This window comes from Ptychodera flava, chromosome 17 (assembly GCF_041260155.1).
Source record: "Ptychodera flava strain L36383 chromosome 17, AS_Pfla_20210202, whole genome shotgun sequence".
NCBI lineage: Eukaryota > Metazoa > Hemichordata > Enteropneusta > Ptychoderidae > Ptychodera > Ptychodera flava.
Window position 1 is genome coordinate 18,168,799 of NC_091944.1, and position 26,156 is coordinate 18,194,954.

The following is a 26,156-nucleotide window of genomic DNA, read 5'->3' on the forward strand; positions in this document are numbered from 1 at the left end:
AATGCCGTGTACGCATGTACAGGATGAGTTGACAAGCTGAATACGGTGTATCCCAACATGCTTTGGGGAGTATAATAAGAACACTGGTCGCCATTAAAACAAAAAATATTGAAGACAATCGTCAAGATACTTGCTCCCAATGAAAACAAAACACCCGTATATATAGAAATTTTCTTCGTATTAATTAGTAAAGACAGGCTTTGATCATTCTTTGGACAACAATGGAAAGAATTTGGTCCGTATCTAGACAACGATGCACCACAACTTACATTTGATTGAAAGTTATTAATAGCTCTGAATACGAAGTATGTAATGCAGTAGAGCGGTACTATTGACTGCCATGTTTACCAATTATATACTCACCTTTAGCCGCTTTCCCAGCGCCCTTCTTGCCTTTCTTATCCCCTTTATTCTTCTTAACGGGAGGTTCATAATCTTCACGCAGTATTTGAGGAAGTTCCTCCCGGGCTGCCTTGGCAATGAGTGTTATTCTCTGGCCTGTGAGGGGCAACATCGGAAGATGAAATCGGCATTGAACATATGGTCGTAGACAAGACGAACTTTGTATTTTATCTCAAATCCAGTATGAAAATATAATCCGTTTGCTAAACGGCAAAAGTTTGGTCCTAGCCCGGGGATTGACGACTCCCTTCAAGATTAAATTTATAATTATGCTCTGTGATAACAGCGAGTGACTGTGGGAGAAGTCGGTTGGCTGGAAGTAGGGACGTGCAAAGAGCTGACGAACGGGTGAGAAATTCTGCTCTTTTTGTTCTAAGGTAGTGCTAACAATACAGCAGACCCTGTGATAATAGAAACACTTCAATAATTACCTTCTAGGGATCTCACTTTCTTCTTCAGATTGACTGCTTTATCTTTGTTGGTCTGTAAAATGTAACTGACTCTCCCTAACTCATCATCGGCATCAAACTAAACAGAATGAAAGAAAGGGGTGAGTAGGAAACAAAAACAAAGAAAAACAAACTTGCATGTCGGCTATTGTTCGACAAAATCTACATGACGTACGTAAATGTTTTACATCATTTGAATTATCATACTTTCGGACACAAATTTCATTATTAGACCTCTTGTTGCTATTATTAGCACTGTCGAGGACCATAAGCTGCGATATCAATGAGAAATCGGCGATCATCCCGAGACTTACCGATGACGAACCGATGAAACTCGAAGATCGGCTCAGGCTTTCGTAGTCACTGGTCGGGCTTTCGGGTCGCGAACCACTCTCCCTCGAGGAGTCTGTGAATGTTATCTTCAGAGGGCTGACGTACTCTTCCGACTCCTCGGGAACGCTCGTCGAAGCAAACGTCACTTTGAGGGTGTCTTCCTCCCTATCAACGTCCGACGCCTTCGAGCTGGCGTAGCCGGAGTCTTCCGACGCGCTGTCGGACGCGAGCGCAGAGGGGCGACGGTTTCCACGGATACTGGACTTTCTACCACTGGTCGGCACAGGTAATTGGTCCGTTGGAAGCAACTGATCTGGCCTGTAGCCTTTTTTCTTCATGAGGTTGTTAAATACGCGCTGATATGCCGGTAATCTCTCTTTACTGTGAACAAAAAAAGCGAGAGAGTATATTGTCTGTGGTTCACGTAATTTAATGTAAATACGGCAGGCTACTTGTTTCGCACGTTTCAGGCAGGTATTTGCCGTTAACCGAGTTAAGAACAAAATCTGATTCTTGTGCTTTGCATGGTATGCAGTTATTTACGTAATGACTAAAGTTGAAGTTATTTTTGGTAAAAGAACTGTTTTGTGCACGCTCTTCAATATCACCAGTGATGTTTAGTAGTGAGTGCAAAGGACGCCATTCTTTTCTGAGCAAATTCAATGTGGTATGAATACAAATCGTAAATTCACAGTTCCTGCGCTGTTATTCCGCGTTTTTAAAACTGCTATTGTGAGAAGTCACACGGAGTTTGTTTGGTTGGGATGATCGAGGAAGAGGTGACCGTCTGTTGGTATATGGTTTGAATATGTGCGCAGGAAGATTGAAGACTGTTGGTGTCGAAGTTTGTGCATTTGTATGGGTATACAGAAGTCAATCAGACGGCACAGGGCACTTTGCAAGTATGATCATCGGGTTGGTTGTGCGATAGGTGTTAAATACTCCATCTATCATTTAACTTTGCAAAGCGAAAGATGAGTAAAATTGCTTGTTTTTTCACACTTACTGTACGATGCAGTACTTCGCCAGGTAATCCAACGGATCCCTGAACTTTTCGGTCGTCTCGTCAGCTTTCGGCATTGGCGTTGGTTCCCCCATTCTCCTGAACTTCCGCCTCGGAGGTCTGAAATCGAAACAGTTGATGTAAATAAAACATGGAGCGACACCGGCTCCACAAACTATCGGGTGTGTGGCAGCGATGAGTATGTCAAAGCCGACACAGAAGTGGCGGGAGGCAGGACCACAAAACCATGCCTTAAAAGTCCCTCGTCCGTATTTGCTCTTCAAAATATTTAAGTTTGTGCAAGACGGTCGTCAAAATGTTCGCAATGATACCGTACGCGTTTGACAGAATGCACCTCTTCACTGATGATTATCAGCTAGCGCATGCGTACTCTAAAGCGTTGATTCGTGACATCAGTTGTCATGCATGATGCAACCAGCTTTTAGGAAATACAAAAAGAAAGACGATCCAAAGGTCATTAATTAGGCGATGCTCGTATATCACTTTGGACCGTATGTCAGAAGCAATTTCATTTAAAATAGTTGTCGCAGTATACAAACAAAGTCTCGTGATAAATTGTCGATTTAATCACCGACGAGAAACCTTTCAGCTACTGGCTTGTTTGCAATTTTAAGTACTCATAGTCACAGAAAGAAAAAAAGCACTACTCTGGGTCCGGCAGACGACTTCTGTTCCTAGCGCCCGCTTGCCTGTTATATTTTGATAGTCTCTCATTTGAGAAATTTAAGATCAGCCGACATTTGGACTTTCGCTAATTTCAAACGACGGAGGCCTTTCTTTACTTGACCACGAAAATGAAAAAAAAGCCCTGTGATCGAAAAGCCGCGGTCTTCCATCCGGGTTCTTGTAGTAATGATTGTTAAAACTGTCAACCTGTGGTGTGTGTTCTTCGTTTCCCTTAATGGAAATCAAGTTAATCAGTTTGTTTTGAAATATCGCTGATAAACAACCTGGGACTTTGACTACGTTGCTTCGTAATTCATGGCAAGCTTCAGTTACTCGATTTGCGAATCAGACGTACCATTCAATTACCTGTCTCGAAATTTCTGCCTACTGTTATCATTTAATCAATGCAGCATTTCAGAATTCGGAAGCTGAAATCATTTCATTCCTATTACTTGTCGTGGCTGCAATCATAGCAAGATTAAAATGGATAACTGAAGATCACTCGCTGGTGCTGAACAACCACATTGGTGAATACATCAATGCCCCGAGGCAGTCGTTTCAAATGACCGGAGGCTTGAATGGCTTATTTTGTTTAGTTGACCCAAAGACTTATGTATTGTGAGTTTCACAGTGGAGGTGAACAATCCTGCAAGGATTTTATGCGGACAATTTTAAATCGCTCCGAGCGATGAAGTGAGGAGCTTACAAACGGAACAATTGTCTCGCAATAGGATGGTTGTTTTTCTTGTCATGTCACATACGCATGGAGGTTTCAGTGGTTTTTAAAGTTAGGAAATTGACCAGGTGACTTCAGTAGATCACTCTATACAGATATATAAATGAGTGAATGTATACCAATGCTTGAGGTGAAGTTTTCCAATGAAAGTGATTGTATTGGTCAAGTATCGCTGGTAGGTTACACTAACATTCTAACTATCATATCACTCACCGTCGCTTCCACCTGATAGCGGCTTTAACCTTGGGCGGCGGCGGCAATTTCTCCGGTTCAACCGTTGGAAGTTCTATCGGTTCTGGCTCCGCCGGTTCCTCTGGCTCCGGGGTCGGTGGCGTGGGAGTACGCTCCGGTGTCGGGGGATCTGGCGTCGGGAGAGGGGGCAGCTCAACCGGAGTGGGGGGAAGAGGAGGCGGTGGTGTCTTCGGCTTGGGTGGTTCCGGCTCAGGTTCCGGCTCCTTGAGAAAGATGAATACAGAACTTGGATATCAATGACTTTCCTCAAAGTATGCACATGTGCCTGATATTCCAACTTTATGACGGACTTAGAGTGATGTGGTGATCAGCGACAAGCTGCACAATTTTTCAAGAGCGGCGGCCTCGCACAGTCGCGGCCATAATGACCGGGCTGCGTATAATAAATGTCCTTACAGTAAGATATTTGTCGCTAGTGTTCCGCCCCAACGCAGTTTAACATAGCTATATCCGGGTTCTGTTTACGGACGTTGACGATGGTGGCAGGCTGAATGCTCTCAGCAAAATAAAAGCTACACCAAGGCGGGACTCAGGATTTTCACAAAGAGATTTAAACAATAACAGATTAAATCCTAGTAGGGATAGAAAAGCCACTAAAGTTTTGGCCGAAATTCGGTAGGACTCGACTCCGATCGCAAATAATGGAGCAATTTGTAAAGGAGACCGACAAATTGTGTGTAATTGTGTAGCACGACCATCATTGTAACAATACTTCTGAGAAACTCTGAACAAATATAGCAAAATAATGCAAGGAACCAACTGTGTTTCTGTGCGAGAAAGTTGAATGTCACGCCCACTCTTCGTTGCGAGGTTCATACTCTGCGTAGCAGCAATATGTTAAGACTTTAAAACAAGATTTCTTTTGCGGGAAAGTCATTGTTTTTGCTCATCGTTGACGAACGCAACAGCTAAGATAACACCAAACATGTCAATAAATAAATAATAAACTTAAAATTTCTAAATCCATTGTCCAACAGGCGAACGGCCAATTACAGGATGAGGTACCCATCTCACTACCCACAGGAGCAGTAATGTGCCTTGTAATTGCTCAGGGGCACACACCGTACTGGAGTCTCGAACTCGCCATCCTCCGATAGTGAATTCGTTTGTCTGGACTTAGACCTACTGGGTCTCGAATTCACCATCCTTTGATAGTGAGACCGGTACCTCAACCACTGCCAAACGGCCCGGGTGCCTCCTGACTTAAGTGGTGTGAGTATAGAGGTGTACTACTGACATTACGTTGGGGGCGTTTCAATGGGGACTTGGAGAGTTTTTGGGCTCGGTAATCCACCACACCTCTTGCCCCTTGATAAGGGCAAATAGATGAGTTCGGGTAAGTTTGAAAGTAAACCATCACGTGGTGTGACGTCATCATTTCAAGCCAATCGTCATTTGGTGTAAGTATACATGTAACAAAAGGTCGACATAATGAATATGTTTAATGGATGTGCCATGTCTTAATAACCAAGTGGAAACTTTAAACTTGTTAGTGTAGGAGTAATGAAATTCTCATTTTCACAGAAAGTGTCATGTCAGGGAACCTTGAAGCTGATTATGTGCACACCAAAGACTCGTCGATTAAATTCGTGAATGAAGGCCAAGAATCTTACTAGTGATTAGCGTTGATGTGATGTAAAGGCGCCACGCGCCGACAATTCTACCACAGTAACCATGACAGTCGTGACGACAAGAACTATGGGAAACGGTAAGCTCCAAAAGGTAGAATGAGGACAAAAACAGATAAGGTCATCGCCCGCATCACTTTGAGATCAGCACGTCATTCCTTTTCACAACTTTGGCGCGTTAAACATAATGCTCACCATGGTGATTCCGATGAAACATCTAACACAAAACCTTAACACAATCATACTGGTAAAATTAATAGACTCCGTGAGTGAGTTTGCCTTTCCTTCCCTTTAAAGTATGTTAATGAAACTAACCTTGACCACAGGAAGCGGTTTTTCTTCCTTGACGACAGGTTTCGGTTCAACTTTGACCCTCTTGGGTTTTTCAACCTTCTTTTTAGGTGCAGGGGGCTCCTTCTTCTTTTTGACTGAGGGGCAAAAATCACGTGTTTAATGAACACAGAAGCCATCGACCTCTTTCTGTGACTACTCATGAATTACGATGCACGTCTCCTGATCAAAATGATTTCTAACTTCTTTCTCTAAGTCAAGTTCGGATAAAGATAGCGTGATTTTACGCACAGTTCTTTCTCAATTTCGTCAGTCAAAGCCGTCAACAGTCTCTTTCTGATTCGATCGGACGTTTTTTTCTTTCTTATAATCTGTTTCCCGTTCATCTTACCTGGTTGGGGTGGAGGTGGTGGGGTTGGACTCTTTGGAGGAGGAGGAGGAGTCGGCTCCCTCGGGGGAGGTGGTGGTGGTTCTGGTGACAAAATAGAAAATGAAAAGTTAGCTTTTGAGGAGCATTATTTTACCAACCACCTTAAATGGATGGGTTTTTCAGGTGCGTGGAGTGTACCCCTCAAGACAAGACGATGACGTTATCGGTCGTGAAAGACGAATACAAAGTGAAACGACAAAAGTAGGCACACCAGGCTGTTTAAACTTGCCTCAACAGTCGTTTGAGGGCGCCATGCATTTGATCTGGCCGGCGTGACTCTCAGGATGTGGAATGAAAAAAACGCAATTGAGGGGAAGATCACGGTGTCACAATTACTGAGGTTCTTACAAGGAGGGTTACAATTCGATATCAAGCCATGCTCGCGCGACTATAAGACAGCAAGCTGAAATTCGGGATGGTTGGGGTAATTTCATTTTATTTTACAAGTTATGGTGTTTGACAAGCCTGTTGACGCATGCATGTACAATAATAATAGTATGCCGAAGTTCAGACAAAAAACCTGTACACATATCTTTGAACACTATAGTACTCCCCCTTTGACGACTCATAGACACGAAGTTCTCAACGCTCTAAATAAATTTACCCAGTGACCGCTAAGTTTGAATAACACAGACTCCTTACAATAAAAATATTACATTAATACCCACTGCTGTACAATAATCATCAGCAATCTTATTAAAACCAGATCAAGAGAGAAATGGCGACGTTTTAATCTTTGGTTATTCTCTGCGATTTTTGGTCGCCTCTCTATATGCCATCTCTAAGTCTGATTTTAATCAGATTGTAACCATCGGCTACTATACAAAGACAGTTAGATGAAAAATGTGCAATGAAGATATAGTGGAAAATATTAGGAACATTGAGGACGGACGCAGCCAAGCAGAAAGAGTACACGGGAACAGGACGGGAACGGTACACAGGAAACAAGAGTACAAACCCGACACACTGTATTAGGTAATTAGAATTCAATCAAGCGTGCCTGTTAACCTTTCTTCAACACTGTGTGCGCGATACAGTTACTGTTTAGCGGGTGTCAAACAAACATTAACAGCACATCAATTATGTCCACGGCACAAGATGTTATTTCTTCACTCGACACCGGCTTACCCTCTTCAGTGATCGGTTGCTCTTCCACGGGGCCCTCTCTGGGCTTTGCTTTTGGTTTGGGGGTTTTCTTACTAGCAACTTTCTTAGCTACTTTTGGCTTTTCTATTTTGACAGGAGGCGGAGGCGGAGGAGGGTCGACTCGAGTCGTCGCCTTAGCAGGTTTGGGTTTTGGCTTAGGTTTCTGCTTGATCGGGGCTGTCTGTTGCGTCACGAGTTTTGGCTGAGGAGGGGCTTTGTCTACCGGAGGAGCAGCGCCCTCATCGTCAGCCACTGTGCGGCTACTCTGAATCTCCTCCTCTACCGGTTGCTTGGTAACAAGCTTTGGAGAGTCTGGTTGGGTGATCGTCTGAGTGACTTCTGGGGGTCAAAAAGTTGAAGTTAGCATAGAAGTTACTAGTATTACTGCTATAGGTCGTATTTAAAGAAAAACAGATATGTAAGAACAGCATGCACAGAAAAGAACTGGAAGTAAAGAACGCCGGAGAAACAAAATAATTTAAGTCACAATAACTGCGAATGAGTGATAAACCGAATCTCAAAATATCCTCAGTTTTCCAAGAGTTTTCTTTGAATAGGCCCATTTAAAGACTGAAAAAGTGTATAACACTGTCATAAGTGTCGAAAGTGGCATGTAGATTCGAATGTTTTAACATTATGTTAGATTTCCAGACAGAGAAAATAAAGATTGTACAAACAAAATGTGGGCCGTCGTGTGTTGTGCATTCAAGTAAAAGGTGCCATGCTTGTTACTGGTATGACCACGATGTATATGTAGGCATGGTCCAAATCAGTGAGCGGTGATACTTCCATAAACGTTCTTCAGTTAGCACACTTACACGAACCAACATTAGTTTGAAAATATCACGAAAATAATGCATACAATTCGCAGCTATTGTGACTTTAAGGAGAGCCCCAGTGTCATTGTATTGTTACCATTTTAAAACAGTTTGCGAAGAAATCGATACATGGTCGAAGAGAAAGACAGGTGTGTTGTCTTCATGAGATAAAAATAGTCAACGAGCGGAGGAAGAAAATAAGATGTTGACGCTATTGAGATTATTGCATACAAAGAATTGTAAACTTGAAAGTTCTCATTATGTTAGATTGATATGTTCATGTATTAGGTGGCTGTTATATGTGGAGTAACCAACACAGGCGATGGGCGTTCTGGAGATGTCACTGTGCTGTCCTCGGCGAACAACAACAAGCGAAAACAGTCCCTTTTTGAAATGAAACGCGCATTCACCAAACTGAAAGAAAATCATATTGTTGCAGTTTATAAGAGAGATCCATCACTTGTGAGGTTTATATTGGTGGGCCTGGTCGGCGGTGCTTGTAACTTGGAATGGAGCGCCGCTAGCTACAGGTTTCCAAGTCTTCAGTTTATGTACAAGATGTGCATGGTTTTATTACAAAATGGCTGCAGATGCAAAAAAAAATATGAATACCTGGCGTGGGTTCCTTCGGAGGGGGAGGCGGCGTTGGGGGAGGAGGCGTCGGTTCCTTTGGTGGTGGTGGAGGTGGTGGTGTTGGTGGCGGCGTTGGCTCCTTGGGCGGAGGAGGAGTTGGAGGAGGCGGGGTCGGAGTTCGAGGTTTTGATGGCACCTCCTTCGGGGGTCCTGAAAAGTCGAAACGTGATCGGGTTAGTGTGTTTTACATCTGTGGCCGTCGCATAGAAAAACGAATGAAAATGAATGAATACATGAACATCTGATTAGTAGGTAGATAATGAAAGGACACCGTTTCACCCAAAACACACGAAACACCAGTCTTATTGCCAGTCCAAAAACTAACTCAACACCGCAAAAGACTGTGATGAAAGGAAGGTATAAAGATGTTAAATGCTTAATTCGGAAAAATAACAAAAAGCGATGCTAAAAATACAAGAGGAATACACAATAGGAAAATTTTGTTCAAAGTGACTTTCAAGATCTCGGATCGAGATCATGTGATCCACATAACCAACAAACAAACGTGAGACTGATTGTGAACGGGCTTCACGCTTCCCCACACTGTGGGAATCTCACTCAAATTCTGCAATATATCCTTACGCTTTTCCCTTTTTGGTTTGGATGCTTTTTTCTTTGAAATGGTTAGTTTCTGTGTTAGTGTTTCAGTATTGTCAGTATTCGATGGCGGAGGACCTTTGACGTCTGTGATTGGGTCGGCCGTTCTCTTTTTGGTGCGCTTGCTAGGTTTCTTAGCGGGCCGCTTTGGTTTGTCTGGCTTAGCTTTGCGCGTTTTAGTTTTGGTTTTTGTTGGCCTGATTATGTCGGTAGACTCGTAACTCTCGGAGTCTGAGCTCTCAGATTCCGAGGAGGATTCCGAGTCCGAATCGTCGTCGTCATCGGTGGATTCTTGAAGCAATCGGATGCGTGTAGGATGGATGAAACAAAAGGGGCATGGAGTTTATTCACTTATTGCACACAATAATTATGCCACACAGCAAACCAAGCATTGCATCGTCACACGTGGGCACAAGCAGTACCCGGTGCGATCACTAATGGAAGCGTTTCACATACACGCAACAGGCAAGGCGTCGAAACTATTGAAAAACTGCTGATGATAAATTTGTTTTCGACATCGCATGCATGCACAATTGAAAGTACACTCAAAGCGCAAATACTATAAACACAACCTTTATATGTTATCTTATGTTCATAGTCATTTTTTGATCGTAGGTCATCGGTTGTCGCTTTATCGAGGCGTGAACGAGTTCTTATTTCTTTATTATTGTGATCTTCTGAAAAGTGCTGCAGACATGTACAGCTTTCAAAAGCTTGCAATTGGTTTTCGTCCTGCGAAATTCCTTTGGACACCTTGGACCTGCTTTTGGAGTGCCTGGTGGGCTGTGTGCGTGGTGAAGGGGTGGTCTGTGTCGAAGAGTGTGACGAAATAGACCCTCTTCTTCTACGTGAGCTGCTGGAAACTGTGCGAAAGTCTACATCGAGAGACATGATACACTGTGCTGTGATAGGTGCGTAACGCGACGTGCGCAGTGAAGCTACTTATACGTGTTGTGATTGGCTAACACTTTGGGCTGCGATTTGCATAGGTGGGACGGCAGAGTTATGGCGGGGATTATGCGCCATTGTTAGTAAATGTATCACAGCAAGGTATGCAAAACAGAAATGAAGGAAAGACGGGTTAATAAACTGTTTTGTGCCATTGCTTGGAAAATACAGAAGCAGATATCCAGGGTAGTCAGTGTTTTAATGTCATTTGCATTCAGGCATACGTAGACTGGACTACCTTCTGTCTCGGTTTCGGATTCAGATTCTGACTCCTGGGTCGGCGTTGCAGTACGAGGCTCTATTGACGGCAGGACGGGTGAAGGAGTAGGCGAAGGGGGAGGCGACGCTGATAAAATTCAAAATGCGTGGTTATAAGAGAGCAAAGCAAACAGCTTAGCATCTGCATGACCTATTACGAAGATGCTTCCAAAAAAATCACAAGTCAACATGATGTGTACTTGGATGCGTCTATGTATTTACGTATTTATGAATGTACGTATGTATGTATGTATGTATGTATGTATGTATGTATGTATGTCTGTACATGAATCTATATATCTATGTATATATCTATGTGTCCATCTATCTATGTATATATCTATCTATGTATGTATGTACTTACATACGTACGTATACATGTAGTAATGCATGTATGTTTGTATGTAAGCAAGTGTATAATTCCGACGACATGCATGTATTCGAACATATTCACTTAAGTGAGAGGCTCCCAAACTATAACGTTATGTACTATTGAACCTAGGTAATCCAATAACTCTTGATGCGACCAATTTGATACGAGATACTACTTATATTGTTTGACATGTTGAAAGATACTGAATGAATGGGTGATCATGCATATATTCGACCCCGGTTTTAGACACGATGAATGAAACCATCGCGAAAATGAATTAATGGTCATGACCATTAATTCATTTTCGCGATGGTTTCACTTAATTTGTCTAAAACCGGGGTCGAATATATGCATGGTCACCCATTCATTCAGTATCTTTCAACATGTCAAACAATATAAGTAGTATCTCGTATCAAACAAAATTCATGAAAAATGGCCGACTTTGTGCCTTAAAGAAGGCTTACAGAAAGCTCGCTCAGCGCCAACAGTAAAGTATTCAATTATTTGTGACAAGGACATAAAACTTTAGCGTCAATGTTAGAATGCTTCTTTTATATGTCAGGTGATCAAAATTTACGTATCCGAAGTTATGAACTTGACTTTATGACTATCTCTGCTGACTGTTCGTTTCAACTAAAGATATGATAACCATGAAATTTCACTGTAAGCGTAAAATACGACCACTATATCTACTCTAAATATATACTCTTCCTACCTGGAGGGACACTTTCGACTCCAGAGTCCGGTGTATCGGGCCTGGGTTCCGGTTCCGGTGAAGGCCTATATTGTCCGACAGAAAACGAACGGAAACGAGAGTTAATATCTTATAACAATGGCGCACCCTGTTAACATTAAAAGCTTAGAAACTGTAACTTTTGATGAATATTCAACTATTTGCGTTATGCTTGTAAAATGAATGCACTTTCTTTTCCTACTGAAAAATAGTCAACGCAAAGTCACTACAAACTGTAGGTGTGTAAAATATCCAATGTTTTGCCACAGGAATTTCAGTCCGAATCAGACTTCAAATGTCAACAATACACACTGCATATTATACACAAAGCGTTGCATTGGCAAGGCTGATATTTGAACGTCAACATATCTTGGGAAGAATAATACAGGGATATACTTGTTTTGTAGAAGAATTATGAAAAAATTCATCAGAAGTTACAGCTACTGCCTTCTTAATGAAGGAAAAGTTATGATCAGGGAAATCGGAAAGGGACAACTCAGGATTTAATAATGGTTAAATCAATCTCTCTAAATAACTCACGTCATGGATTCATGTAATTGTAAATTCTAGATCATGCAGTATGAAACTGGTTAATACAACGCAATAAGTCACAGATCTAGAATTATTCCCTCTAAAGTAAAAAAGAAGTCATTCCGTTATGTTAAGGTAGTTGGCGCCTCAAACATAATAAGACTTAAACTTTCGCTCAAATTTTCCTCAAGCAAACTTTTCAATCATGTTTTTTTTTTTTTGTTTTTTTTTTTCAAAATCAAGTGTAAAAATTGGGGACTACCGTGCCATTTTTGGTACTGAAGAAACAAGTTACCCTACATTTACCGATATTTAAAATTCAAAATGGCCGCCATCCCTGTGTTGTCTCTGTGGGGGAAGACAAAACTCCCGATTTTCACAAAACTAAGCCATTTAAGACTTAATTTACTGTATAAGCTTCAAAATGAGCCACAACACATGGTGGATCAAAATAATATTGTGAAAGTTTGAGTGTGCAAATAAGTACTCGAGGCGCACTCTACCTTATCGATATAATGAGATTAACCATTCAATTCGTCGTAAATTGTCAGTATCTTGAGTATTCAAATAGTGTTATTGTTTAAGTCTTCCACAGACTGACAGATTCGTCGCTTGAGGGCGCTCTCTATGACGAGAATCATACAGAACACCGCGTGACGAATCTTCCGTCTAATGCGTCTCATGTTGGTGGACGCTTTACTGTTAGCAGATATTAATGGATAGATTGTCATTGGAGTCGTTTCTTTGAGTAAAAACAAATTTAATAAAAATGACACTCTAAATAAGGAAAGTTATTTTCTTTCTGTTAGTGAAAAAGGGTAAATCCTCTGAGAAGGATGCAGCCAAAAACATCATCGCCATCGTTCGATATTTCAGGTCAGAGAAAACGCGCTTAGTGCTCGTCATAATAGTCTCTCATATGGCCATATATTGGCGTAATATTTATATGCACTTGCGATCCTTCACACCAAAAATATTTTGTTTGTGTAAGAGAGGTCCGGTAAGCTTTCGACATGTCTTGGACAAATATTATGTAAACTTTGACAAATCCAGACTACAATTGAATGAAAAAGGGTAGGAAAACGTCAAATACAACCTGATCACTTTAACTTTTGCGCATTAGGCTTGCCTGATTTGTGGAGAAAATATCGAAAGATGGCGGACGATGTTGGCGCACAGTAAAATTATGTCAGGTCACCGCAATCAAAGTCGACGCCCTTAACCTCTGACCTCCAACCTTGAAATTGCACTCACCGCTTTTTTACCAGTGGCTTTAATTTCTTTTTCTTTTTAATTGGTTTAAGCAGTGGGTCACTGAGTCACGGGGAAAACGAGACAAAAAATGCACGCAGAGAGAAGGTCAACATAAAAGTCGGTCAGTGTGGTGTTGTGGTGTGGTGTGTGGACGAACGGTAGATGAGACGACCAGTCCGTGTACGTCGAGTTATGTCGAATTGCAGCGTTCCACATATCATGTAAAGGCGAAAACAGTTGATATCTTAGTTAGAAGCGAACCCGCTGTGCTGTTGGAAATTTGGACAAATATTTATCATATAAAAAGATACACATATAACATGCACTTGCTGTTTCCGCAAATTGACCATTTTCACAGAGCAAGACGGAGTAACACATTGAGTACACAACTATATTGATGACATTGTCAGTGATAATCTACAAACGTGTATACTAAAACTTTGAATCAGCCTCAGACAGTCAGTATAGGGAGAACAGACGGACAGATAGACAGACTGACAGTCAAACAGAACCAACAGAAAGACGGACAGATAAAAAATGACGGATAAAATCCAGGAAACAGGCCAGTTAGACAAATAGCCATAAAGGTAGATACTAAGAAATGCCAATTAGTTTAGTCGGAGCCTCTAAAGTTCGAAATGAGAAAATTACCCAGACATAAGGACAGACGAACAGAGAGATAAGACCAGGCACAGAACTGAGCTACTTTTGCCATTATTAAACAGACATGTAGGGGAAATAAGTTTGTAAGCACAGACTGAACAATGAGTGTATTCGTAACTATTACAAACTAGTCGGAAACTTGCCAATGTGTGACAGGAACACTAAATTTCAGTCGACCGTTAAAAATGTCGAATTCACCTGTCCCTGCAATTAATAATAGTTATATCATCTGATTTAACTTCATTCGTAGGAAAGTATAATTACGAAGAACTGACTAATATATACTCACGTCTTTGGCTTTGGAATCACCACTGGTTTCTCTTTCCGTGGTAGGGGTTTTGGTTTTGGCTGTGGAGGTGGTGGCGGCGGCTCCGGAGCTTTCCTTGGCCGAGGCTTGGGCGCTGGGGGCGCTGTGTAAAGTTTCTCGGTGCGCTCCGGCCTCTCGATTGGCACCGTTGGCGGCTTCTTGGCCGGCTTTTTCGGCTCCCATTTCGGCGGCGGTGTGTAGTCCGGCCGACTGTTGTCGAAATCAATGGGCTTGGTTGTCTCTTTTTCGCTCTTCTTCAATTCAAATGCCTTGTATTTCGGAATATTGAGGTCTCTGTCCGTACTGAAAGGATCCTTTGCTTCGGTGATCTTTTTCTCTGCCTTCTTCAGCTGAAACTGCTTTGGAGCTGTGTCAAAATGAAACTGTGTTATTGCCTTGTTACATGTGTTTCGATATGTACGCCTCATGCAGACAACAAGAAAATATTTATTGCAGATTGTTTCTTTATACAACGACCGACGAAATGCATGCATGCATGACCTTAAACCTCTATACATAAACATGCGCATTTGAATATTGTAAACGGTTCTGGTTATAGACGTTTTAAGGTTAATTTATGTAAATATGTAAAAACGTGAATGATATGAATCGCATAGCGGCTATTCCAATATTATTAACACCACCCTGCTCTTATACACATGACATGAAACCGGTATAGAGTATCAGTTAAACTTGGATGGCGTCAACTGAAAGAAATAACCTTAATGTTGTGAAGCTATGGTTATATAGTACAAAATCGTGTTGGCTTAAAAAGAAGCGAAATACAGACGAAAGAGACTTTCCTCAGCGGGGTGGTGTTTTAATATTGTAATAGCCATTGCGAGCATGCAGTGTGTTATACAAAACAAAACATGGTGAGAGACATATCGACTTGTAGGACGTGGTGTTATTTACTGTACACATAGTCGTGAACTCAAAAATTTTATAAAACCTTTGAACGGTTTCTCTTTGACAATGATCCGAGCATCCTTCGACTTGTCTGTTGAAAGAAAGAAGAGTATACGTGTGGTGCATAACCTTGAATAAGTTAATAGCAATTCAGCTTCGCTGAGGGCGCAGGTGCGTGGCGACGACATGGCAAAGAGTGGCAAGAAATGGCGCAAAAAATACTAAACTATCACGTACCACTTAGGGGAAACAGCTATTCTTTAGTTGTAGTTATACTGGTGAACATTTATTTGAACAATTTGAGGAAAGAGCTTGACCTTTGACACATATTGAAGAAGACAGACTCGATTAGGGAGGAAAAGATACAATTGGCAATACTTGCTATACCGTGACAATGAAGTGGAGTACAAAACTATCGTACCAAACTTTTGTGTGTCGGTAAATGTACAAAACATACGCCACAAAGCAAAGACAAAACCAACTACGACAAATACCGAAAAAGGACAAGGAAGAACCCTAGAAAAACTGAAATACAGACAGCAGTCTGAAATTATAGTCAGCCATGTTGATTCAGTCTGGATCGAAGCAAAACTATGTGAAAACGCTGGTCAGTAAATTGAAAGTTGCGAGTTCTAAAAAGTCGCTCGGTGCGATGTGTTGTTCTCCATTAATAAAGCTTGCAAACCTAGACACTGCCGTGATTCAAACACTTTGTTGCAACGGGCGTTTTATTGAGGTTAACGAACATGAAGTTCGATGCAATGAATCAGATGTGAGTGAGAGTGAGTCAAGTTGATTTATACATCTCCTTCAAAACATTACATTATGTTGCTCTGGGTGTGAAAGTGATGAGGTGGCGATCAAACGCCACCGACTAAGTTGGTTTTGGTTGATGTAAGATAACGTGAAGTTGGTGAAGGGGCATGAATGCGAAAATATCCCAATTATTGCTGTGCGTATTGATTGCCTGCCCATTAAAAATACAACTTACCCTTCCACAGTTTTTGTTTCTGTGGCTGTGGTTCGGGTGTTGGTGCTGGGTCAGGTCGACCGTCTTCCTCCGCAATCTTATCAAAGTACCGTTTAACGTCTGGGTGAAAAGCCGATAGAAAATATGACGTCATTCAATAGCCTTCATTCCTTATAATTTATTCTCTGTGCCAAACCGTGACACTTTGTTACAAACTCCCAAAGACATGTTAAACCACTCTTGGACTGTTCGATATATTATATATGGCATGTCAATAGTAACAAAGATAATACTGTCATTTTTTGTTTCAAGTGGAAATTCGTTTTCTTATTTGTTCTATTATGTAGATTTTGTTTTGTCTGTTTTTGTGTTTGTTTTGCCGAGTGCTGACATTTTCAGAACAAAAATTACTATTATACCTTGTGTGTTGATAGATGTTCCGATTCCGGACTCCGACGACTGGTCGGCTAACGACCGATCGTAATGACGTTTGTTATATTCATCCAAAGCTGAAATGAAGTTTGCGAAAATTGTCAGTATTGCACAATGATCTAATCGTGGCAAGATACAGCCTGCTACTGATCAGTACAACAACGGACGTTCGGACGAATTCACATCTGAAATCATCATGAAGGCACAGGGATCGCGAAGCTACAAGTACGTAAAGAAAACGGATACCATCTCTATGGATACCGGTATGATTGTATTTGAGCTACAGAAATGACTCAATGAGGGGAGGTAGAGCATAATTGCACCAACTTATATTTAAAAAAAAGCAGAAACGCATGTCATGCTGTCATTTCTTGGTAGTAAACCACCGAATCGCTGTCATGAACGTCTGTACACTGTACAGCGCCACCATTTAATATGCGTTTAAAAATACTGTATTTTTTTTTAGCATTGTTGCAGCTTGTCAAAACGCAAATAAAGCAAATGATTGAGGTACACATTCGTTATTTATGATCAAAGAATGCGTCCCAGAGCGATTCACTGACAATAACCAAGAAAGCTACGATGTATATAAAGTAAGTATAGTTGTCATTTGATGAGTAAAAATAAATTTGTTAAGAAAAAATTCACAAGACGATCTTCATTCTTAAACATTTCGAGCAAAGCGAGAAAGAATGATGATTAATATATACAACACAATGAGAACATTACGAAACACCAATACTATCTTATGAGATCTAACAGTAAACATTGCCGACATTAATGATATGACGGCATTTGCAAAGCATTCTGGGTAGAAACCATAGAATGCGTCTAATGATATACAAATTATGCACACATATATGAGATGGCTAATGGTAATGAGAAAATGTTACTTTCAAAATAAATCACCAATAATTCTTAATGGGTTACGATATGTTAATTAATTAACTAACGAAGTAAGTTATGTAATAAAAATTAGTTCTATAAACTAGAAGTAAGAATTAAAGTGAAGACATCTTTCACCTCTTGAGCATGCGTAACAAACAGCTGTAAAACCAGGGAAATAATAATAGGGTAAGTATATGTACAATATAATATTAAATATATTACTGCGAGCGTAGCGATAATTGTAACTTTTATGATTACTTGATATTTGGCGTTTTAGTGGCTTAAGAGAAATAGTTAATAGCTATAAAGGCTTGTAACAAGTTTTCTTACTTATAGAGACTCTTAAAGGCCTAAAGGTATCTAAAAAGATTACAAAATTTACATGTTAAATGTACACATATTTTGATGACGTCATACAATGTATTTTGCACGTAGACAAGAACTGTGTACAGGTGAGGGTCATTTACAATTATATTATTGCGCTAAAAGCATATTTAGCGCTGCAAAATTTCTGTCGACAGAAACAGATCACCATTGCTGCAATACGAAAAGACTGAACGAATTTTCTAAAAATTGATATATTTGTTTTGCGAAGGGGACTTTAGCTAGCCATATATTTGTGTTGCGAAGGGGGTTTTAGCTCGCCATAATGGCTGACGTCATGTTCAGAAAACTATGCCCAGCATTTTTGCGAGAGCTGCAGCATTGTTCAAAACTTCAAATCACTCGAAATAGAGAGTGCATTAATGATAAAAGGACACAGAAGGCCGAAATTCAATCAGGAGTATTGAGACGTTTGCATAGGGGTGGATAATTAGCTAAGATAACTCTGTGCTGTGCTTTTCCGCATAGTGTTCGTCAAACTGACAGTGAATGCTAAATATACGTCTCTGAGTTTCCGGTTCAAAGTACTTCGGAACAAATCACTATCAGTTTTGTTTTTTGTTTGTTTTTTTTGCTTTGTTTCTTTATTGGTTTTTTTTTTAATTTCAGATCTGAGGATGTAGTTTAGGAAAAGGAGGGGATGAAACGTGAACCTGATACGGTTGAAATACTCAAAGCTGTGATGACGGTCTGCATCAAGTGTTCAAGTCGTGTACGTTATATGGAATGCTCAAACTTTGGCTGCTCGATCTAACGCCAATTAATATGGCTGTGATGATAACATTCCCTCCTGACGAGTGATCAGAAGCGTCAGGATATAATTCATGTTGACGGCGTATTGATACCGGGGGGGGGGGGATGGGTCATCTCATCGCATGGGTAAATGGTGTACGTGATTTCATTTGAAAGTTTTTGATTGCTGATAAAACTATCGCGGGCTTCTCAACGTCCGAACTTACCTTCGTATATCTTCGGTTTGACGTCCTCCCCGTTCTCTCTGTCCTGAATGAACTGTGGTATCCTTGGAGGCACTTCACGGGGGACGGTGGTGGACCTGACGGGCCCGTCAGGCTCTCGAAACCTGACCACACTCATGCCATCCCCGCTGGCATTGTTCGGCGCTGAGGACAGACGAGTACAAGGGTGAAAAACTTTTACTATAACAGACGACAGTTCGAAGTTCCTGCCACTTTCCAGAGAACGTTTTACAAAAAAAGTGAAGCTATATTTTATCTAAAAATAACAATAACTAATATTTATTTAAAAAATAAACAGACAAAAACGAAGACAAAATTGGTGAATATGGGAAGTGACGCCCATATACGGTTGCATAATTTTCTAGCCGTGTTTCATTGTAAAGTCCATAGTTTGCATCAACGGTCGCTCATTTGAACCAGGCTGGATTATTCAGCGGCATTTTTCCTCTGGATTTTAATCGATCGCATCAGTAGTGAAAGTAGCGAAATGAACTTACCTTCGTATATTACCAAAGTCGGTGCCGGGCCGTCTCGACGGGATGGGGGCGTATTTTGCGTCCCGAAGTGAGATGGTTTGTCTTTGCGGTAAAACGAGAAACCTCCGCCAACTCGGACTGGTTTTTCGTAGTGAAAGCTGCAGGAAGAATTGACCGAATTATATTCAATGACGTGTGATAACCATACCAACATGCAACTTTTGGCTGAAATACTTTTCTGAAAATCGACATGTTTCAGTGCACTTGAGGATCACAATTCTGACACGATCAAAAGCTGGTGTTGACTTTTCTTTGCAGTTTTAGCTTTCAAATTTCTAAAAGATAGATTATTGCCGCCTATAGTTTGCATTGACGAAAATTCATACCAGAAAAAAACACCGCGGTTACAAGCATCAGCAATCATTACAGTGAGAAAAAAGCAATGACGAATATAGTCGTGAGAAGAAAAAAAAAACATTTTTGGTGTTCATAAACCAGAAATCGAAAATTGAAATCGAATCTACCTTTTATGAGGTTTTAACCGTATTCCACAGCCGGTAATCGCAAGATCTGCCATCATGGCGCCAAAAATATCACCGTTACTACCTCTCTGTGATATATCTTTTGCCAGTCACAGGACTCGCGATCGCTACTGTACTGCCTGCCCGTGGACACAGCGAACGAATCAACACTCAAAACACTTATAACTGGGTTTACTTTCTCCGTTGTCAGGCAATATCATGTTCTGACATGTGTGGGTTTCGACCCATGCATTGACACCAATGCATCTAGGCGCTTGAAAATGCGTATAATGCCGTACTGAATTCCGCAGTTAAAATGTCCACTTTTCGGGAAACTCTCAGAATAACGAGTAAATTTGGAGAACATTTTGTCGTCTCTATTTGGAATTTCATGAAAGAAAAGACTAATCGATAAATCGCTTACTGTCTTCGCTTTGGCTATCGATATGTAAACATTTGTACAGACTAACGCAGAGTGCGAAAGTGGGTTCCTTTTCTGTGTCAGTCATATAGTCTAAAGTGTAAATGACAGCTTATTTTGACGTGAAAAGTGCGTACTTACTGTGGTACGTTGCTTAGTGCGCATGCGTAACACAGTCCCGGCGGCAGATGGCCTTCGCCATCCTTGGTCACCCAGCTGTCGATCGTCGTCGTCGGGTGTTCGTGCGACGGTTCCACGAACGCTCGGCAGCCGTAGCAGAACTGGGGCGCCTCGTACTGCTTGTCGCGGATCTCGACTGAGGTGATGAACTTCGGGTGCATGACCGCAGTGTCCACGAAGGGCAGGTAGACCTTCTGCTGCGGCAACTTGCCGATGGTCTTGAGGTCGACGACCGGGTACGGGTAAATCGTCGGAAAGGTCTCCGATGCATCGAAGAAACTAGAATCGAAGTAAAAGGAATATAAGCTTGAGTAAAAGTAATGCATTAAACCAAAATGTCTAGAATGAGAACTGAATTACATTATGCAGACCTGTATTTGTGAGTGGATTACAATTTATTAAAATTTAATCAAATCATAATCACGTCAAATCGCTTTTCAAACCATTAATTACAATAGATTTTTATATTTACACTACTGGGCACTATGTCAAACCAACCGGCTGAGCTAGAGTCTAGAAGTGACAAAAAGTCATTTCTCCGCCGTGAGCAGTTGTACGGACAAATTAGGTGACGTCTTCGCTCCCCGTTTTTCGTTTATAAAGAGTATTCAATTAAAAAGCAGCTGACCGCTTGTTTCTCGGAATTTTCTGATCGGCAAAATCAGGATAACGAAAGGAAGACCAAAACAAATCATCCATATTGCATAATTATTTGTCGAAACAATGATTTTTGTGTTAAACACCTTAATGCCGTTAATTGATTGGTGTTTCTATTTCGTTTGTTGTTGTTTGAATATTTCCATGTGTTACTTTACAATGGAGAGAGATGCACTGATTAAGTCAAAATAACTCTTTCTTTTGATGAAGTTAAGATTAATGATTTATTCGAAGAGAGTCACTGAGATTAGAAGCTTAAGGGAGAGGGCGCAAGGCTGTAGAATGCAAAGTAATGCATAACTTACGAGTTGTCGTAGACAGGAGGTAAAAATGAAGAGCCGGCGGTGCTCGGTCCTGTATTGGCAGGTGCCTGAAAGAAGAAAGACACAATATGATGGTCAAATCAGGCTGCAGCTATGAACAGCGCCACCAGGTGGTCAGACTGTAAAGTTTTCACCGTTGAGGATCCATTCAAATTCGACGGAGATTTCAACTGAATTATGGCGTCATGCAACGTGTTGGAGAACACTTGTCCGAGATTCATTTTAGCTATCAAATGCAAGACATGTTCTCCGAATGATATAACATATTAATTCCCTTTATCGGCTAGATTCAAATTATTTGGAAGACGTGCACATTAGGAATGCAAATTTTTGAGCTACCTTGTGACATAATCTTCATGTGTTATGAGAAGCATTTACGTTTTCATTAGGATCTGGGGAGAGAGCAATTAACTAATTGATTGCTCTATTATTAGTTTACTGTGACACAATCCTGTGTTCATGATGACAGAACGTACCACTTCATTCTTTTCTCACGGAAGGGGCGGGGCACTTTCAGAGGCCATTGACTTCTGTAGCTATACAAGGGGACAACGGCTTTGATCGTTGTCATGGTGACGAAAAGAGCCTGTCTGGATGACCTCAGTGAGCCATTGCTAATTATCATTTACGCGAGACAGTTTTATTTCAACGCTACAAAAAAGCAAGTAGCCCTCCCCTTTAGCTCATTCAGCTTTTGCCATTAAAACGCCATCAATTATACGACGGATCGACAGTGACATCCCAGGGGCTGGGCAGTATCCATCAAAACCACAATAATTTCATCAGAACAACTTGATAGCGTATAGAAATGCGATATCCAAAATAAAAAATACGCGAGCTCGCGGAGCGTCCTGGCATATTGGCAGGATAAGTATATGTCCTCTTCAAGACAACCATTTGCAGTGCGTGTGATTAAAACGATGATGATGATGAAAGTATAAACAACTATATAATGAAAAAATGGAATAGTAATTACAATAACAACAAAAATAATAGTAATAACAATACCAACAACAACAACAACAACAACAATAATAAAGCAATCCGACAACATTATTATTATCATCATCATCATCATCATCATCATTATTATTATTATTATTATTATTATTATGTTGTTGTTGTTGTTGTTGTTGTTGTTGTTGTTGTAGTTGTTGTTGTTGTTGTAGTTGTTGTTGTTGTTGTAGTTGTTGTTATTGTTACACTAACTGTTGTTGTCAAGTCGTTGCATCATCATCGTTATATTCGTCGACGTTGTCATCATCATTATCATCATCATTATCATCTTGATACCTAACATTACAATACTTGATGAAGCTCAACGTATCTCTTTCAACTCAAGTATGTCAGCTCCTCGATGCGCATGTGTACGGAAATATGTCATAACTACTTTGCTACTTTAGAGAAGCTGTTTTAATCCTGACATACCTTTGACGTTAATGCAGAAAAATGTGTCGTCAAAGTATGCGTTTTCAACAACTGAATTAGTTGCAACAACTGAATTAGGAAATTTTTGTTTATGGTGTCCTTAATTTTGCTCACACTAAAGGAAAACAAGGAACCGGCCGATGTCTGTCATGGGGCTGTACGCAACATGATAACCCTTGACCAATTAAGTCACAAAAGCCACTGTCCTCATTTTTTCGATATACAAAAAGCTGTCATCTGTGTAAACAAGAAAGTAGAAAAGGAACACATTTCTTGTATAGGACTTAGATGACACTGTTGTAAGTCGACTTACGCGTTTTCAGAACTGAACTGAGACTGAAGAAAGAACAGTTTTTCATTCAAAAAAGGATGTTCCGGGTACGACAAAAAGTTGAGGTGATTGTGCGCCATGCGTGAGTAACAGTACTATCACGATACCGAGTGCAATCTATCATTCACCGTGCACCATTGTCGGTAATTGTGTTTACAGAAATGGTTGATTTGACACTCTCTTTACTACAATCGGATATTGTCAGTTGTTATTCACTGCCTACAGGACGTCCCTTCAAATTCAGTTTGTCCATCTCTGTTTCTCACTGTTTATCTGTTTGCCACAATGTCGCAGAATCCTTATTTGTTTGTTTTATCTGTCTGTCTGTCTGCCTCTACGTATCGATCTATCAGTCCATCTATCTCCCTTTACTGAAAATCAAAGCAAATGATATCATACTGCTAAGTGATCAAACGCACTTATCAAGGACTCTTTAAGGAGTGACAACCAACAATTTCACTTGCAAATTAGGCGATTAAAATATGTGTCTCCTATGGCGTGAAACTGGTAGACAGGTAACCGAATATCATCGAGGCAGGGCAATTCGCTGTACTCGATATCTGGCGGGTAAAGACAGTTTCGGCACAGACATCCCAACATAACACTTCATCACTACGATAATTAATGACGCTCTGACCTTCATGCTTTTATAATGAACAAAATTATCAGCTTACAGCGGTCATGTGATAAATTCGACCTGCTGGCGAAGCTGGGTGATTGATCTTCATGGGAATAAACCAAGATCAAATTGTTTCAATTGATTGAAAACTCAATGTGGACTGTGAGTGTTATGAATACACAAACAAAACAATGGGGTTGATGCGAGATCGTTTCAAGGCCAGGTCACAAATAAGAAACTACAGACAAGTGAATGATAAATACATAATTAGATAAATTTACCTGTGAGACAAGCACTGTGACTCGATGTAGACTTGAAGTTGATGTAACAATTGTTTGCGAAAGGATGGGATGAACAGGTGCGTCTGAGCCAAATTTTAATTGTACAGGCAAGGAACGCATAGTTTTGTACAATACAGACAGACAAACAGTTAACATAACACTGTGAGCAGAGGTACGGTGATCTCTATACGGGCATGCATTATTAACTTCGCCAATGGCAGTGTATAGTTGTCTCTTCTCAGTCTTTAGCACTTAAAGGTACAACTGTAAACCGCGGGAATCGGCGAGAAATTTCGCGATATCGTGAGGTAAAAAGTATGTCCAAAGGTAATAAATAGACAAATGCCATACAGGTGAGTTCTTCGCCATTACGTCACATGGTAGGGAAAGCAAGAAGTCACATTTAAAGTGTCTCCAGCTGTTCATTAGTGCTGATAATTACTTGTTATGTTCATTTATAATGGACTTCCATATAACGCACTACATTTGGATGGAGTGGTTCTATTCACACGGAAGAGCACCTTAAATTTTGAATTAAAAGATAGAAAGGAGACACGAATAGATTCAATGTTGTCATGGCGACGGAAATTATGCGTTCTCGCCGTATATGTAGTGGTTGTTGGGTTTTTTTCCGAATTCCACGTCTTTTAAGCTTTGATTGAAAGAATTCTGAAAAAAAGAGATACTTAACATGCCTAAGATGGTTGTCAAGTCGCCATCACGACGCAACTGCCTCTAGACAGTTGAAGTGGTAACTCGATACGTTAACAGCGCCTATTTTATTCAGAATGGAAAGATGAAATCTTACCTATTCAAAAGCACTAAGGGTTATTTAGAGGACTTTTTACATTAGAATGTCATGACACAGACTGAATTCTTCAGGGCAATGCTGGGAAGAAAATGATTTCCCGCGCCTAAAGTTGTCACGCATGCATGCGTGTCTGCGTAATGCTTCTGAGAATTGTTACTGCAATTTCGCGGTTATTAGCTTTGCATGAATGCTGCCGAGGTCAGACTCGGAGGTGAACTAATATTTGACTGGAACCAACACTGCGAAAAAATCGATACAAATCGCTCTCTGGATTGCAAAATTCGAAAGTCAAGTCTCCATTACTCATTAAACGATATGATAACAGTCCAGGTGTCAAAAGCGGCAGATGTTTATAGAAAGACTTACTGTTCCAGATATGATTGTAAGAGTAATTTCCATTTTTCAAATATAATGACAATGTGTTAATATACTGCTTCAATTTTGTTATCTCATGTAGTTAGAACATAAACGAACGTTGTAATACGTAATTATTATGATTATGATAATGATAATTATTATCATGTTGTTGTTGTTGTTTGTTGTTGCTATTTTTGTGCTGTTGTTGTTGTTGATATGATTAATTTAAGTCATTTGCATTTGCTATTTATTTCCTAAATATTGGAAAGTGTTTGAAAAGATCTTTGTGGCAAAAAGGGAGCAAATAAAACAGTCAGTGAAGTCGATCAAACGGTGAATCACTGCTATAAGAATAGACTATCCATACGTGTGTGTACCTGTCTAATCAATATATAAAGACACGGGGATACCAAAGTGGGCTGGGAACTGCCTTCAGGCCAGTTATCACACAGTCGGTTTTTATGTGGATAGAAAATCATGTATTGATATCATTGCATTGCGTAACATGTAACGTCATCTTGAAAGGGTCACGGTGTTCCGATCGTTAATCGCGTTTTCAGGGGTGTTACATGACGTAACAAATCACTTTGATCGTGGCGCAAACCGACATGACAAAGTTGCAAATTATTTCAAGTTTAAATGAGAGAGACTGTGGTATGAAGCTTCAAGTGCATCACCAAGTTTCCTATTTTAGTTCAAAGAGCATACATATATTTAAA

The 26,156-nt window shown here is 40.6% G+C and overlaps 1 protein-coding gene across 12 annotated transcripts in view; it reads right to left on the reverse strand.

Annotated features, from left to right (window-relative positions):
• LOC139115650 (titin-like) overlaps nucleotides 1-26,156 on the reverse strand; it is a 68,209-nt gene that overhangs the window by 27,797 nt on the left and 14,256 nt on the right. For 2 of the 12 annotated variants that reach the window (XR_011548153.1, XM_070677936.1), the window contains exons 2-17: nucleotides 21,593-21,657; nucleotides 20,592-20,909; nucleotides 19,530-19,666; nucleotides 19,015-19,176; nucleotides 16,771-16,860; nucleotides 16,373-16,471; nucleotides 14,455-14,839; nucleotides 11,700-11,764; nucleotides 8,788-8,958; nucleotides 6,173-6,253; nucleotides 5,806-5,918; nucleotides 3,824-4,065; nucleotides 2,191-2,307; nucleotides 1,166-1,565; nucleotides 834-930; nucleotides 364-498 (exon numbers count right to left, since the gene is read on the reverse strand). Coding sequence is in view for 10 of the 12 variants with exons in the window: in XM_070677936.1 (XP_070534037.1) it covers nucleotides 364-498; nucleotides 834-930; nucleotides 1,166-1,565; nucleotides 2,191-2,307; nucleotides 3,824-4,065; nucleotides 5,806-5,918; nucleotides 6,173-6,253; nucleotides 8,788-8,958; nucleotides 11,700-11,764; nucleotides 14,455-14,839; nucleotides 16,373-16,471; nucleotides 16,771-16,860; nucleotides 19,015-19,176; nucleotides 19,530-19,666; nucleotides 20,592-20,909; nucleotides 21,593-21,657 (2,677 nt within the window). In the remaining 2 variants the exon portion in view is untranslated. Of the gene's footprint in view, nucleotides 1-363; nucleotides 499-833; nucleotides 931-1,165; nucleotides 1,566-2,190; nucleotides 2,308-3,823; nucleotides 4,066-5,805; nucleotides 5,919-6,172; nucleotides 6,254-7,339; nucleotides 7,697-8,787; nucleotides 8,959-9,390; nucleotides 9,697-10,591; nucleotides 10,700-11,699; nucleotides 11,765-13,502; nucleotides 13,563-14,454; nucleotides 14,840-15,424; nucleotides 15,473-16,372; nucleotides 16,472-16,770; nucleotides 16,861-17,806; nucleotides 17,831-18,001; nucleotides 18,032-19,014; nucleotides 19,177-19,529; nucleotides 19,667-20,591; nucleotides 20,910-21,592; nucleotides 21,658-26,156 lie in introns of all 12 variants that reach the window. The other 10 variants (XM_070677928.1, XM_070677927.1, XM_070677930.1 and 7 more) reach the window with 10 other exon arrangements.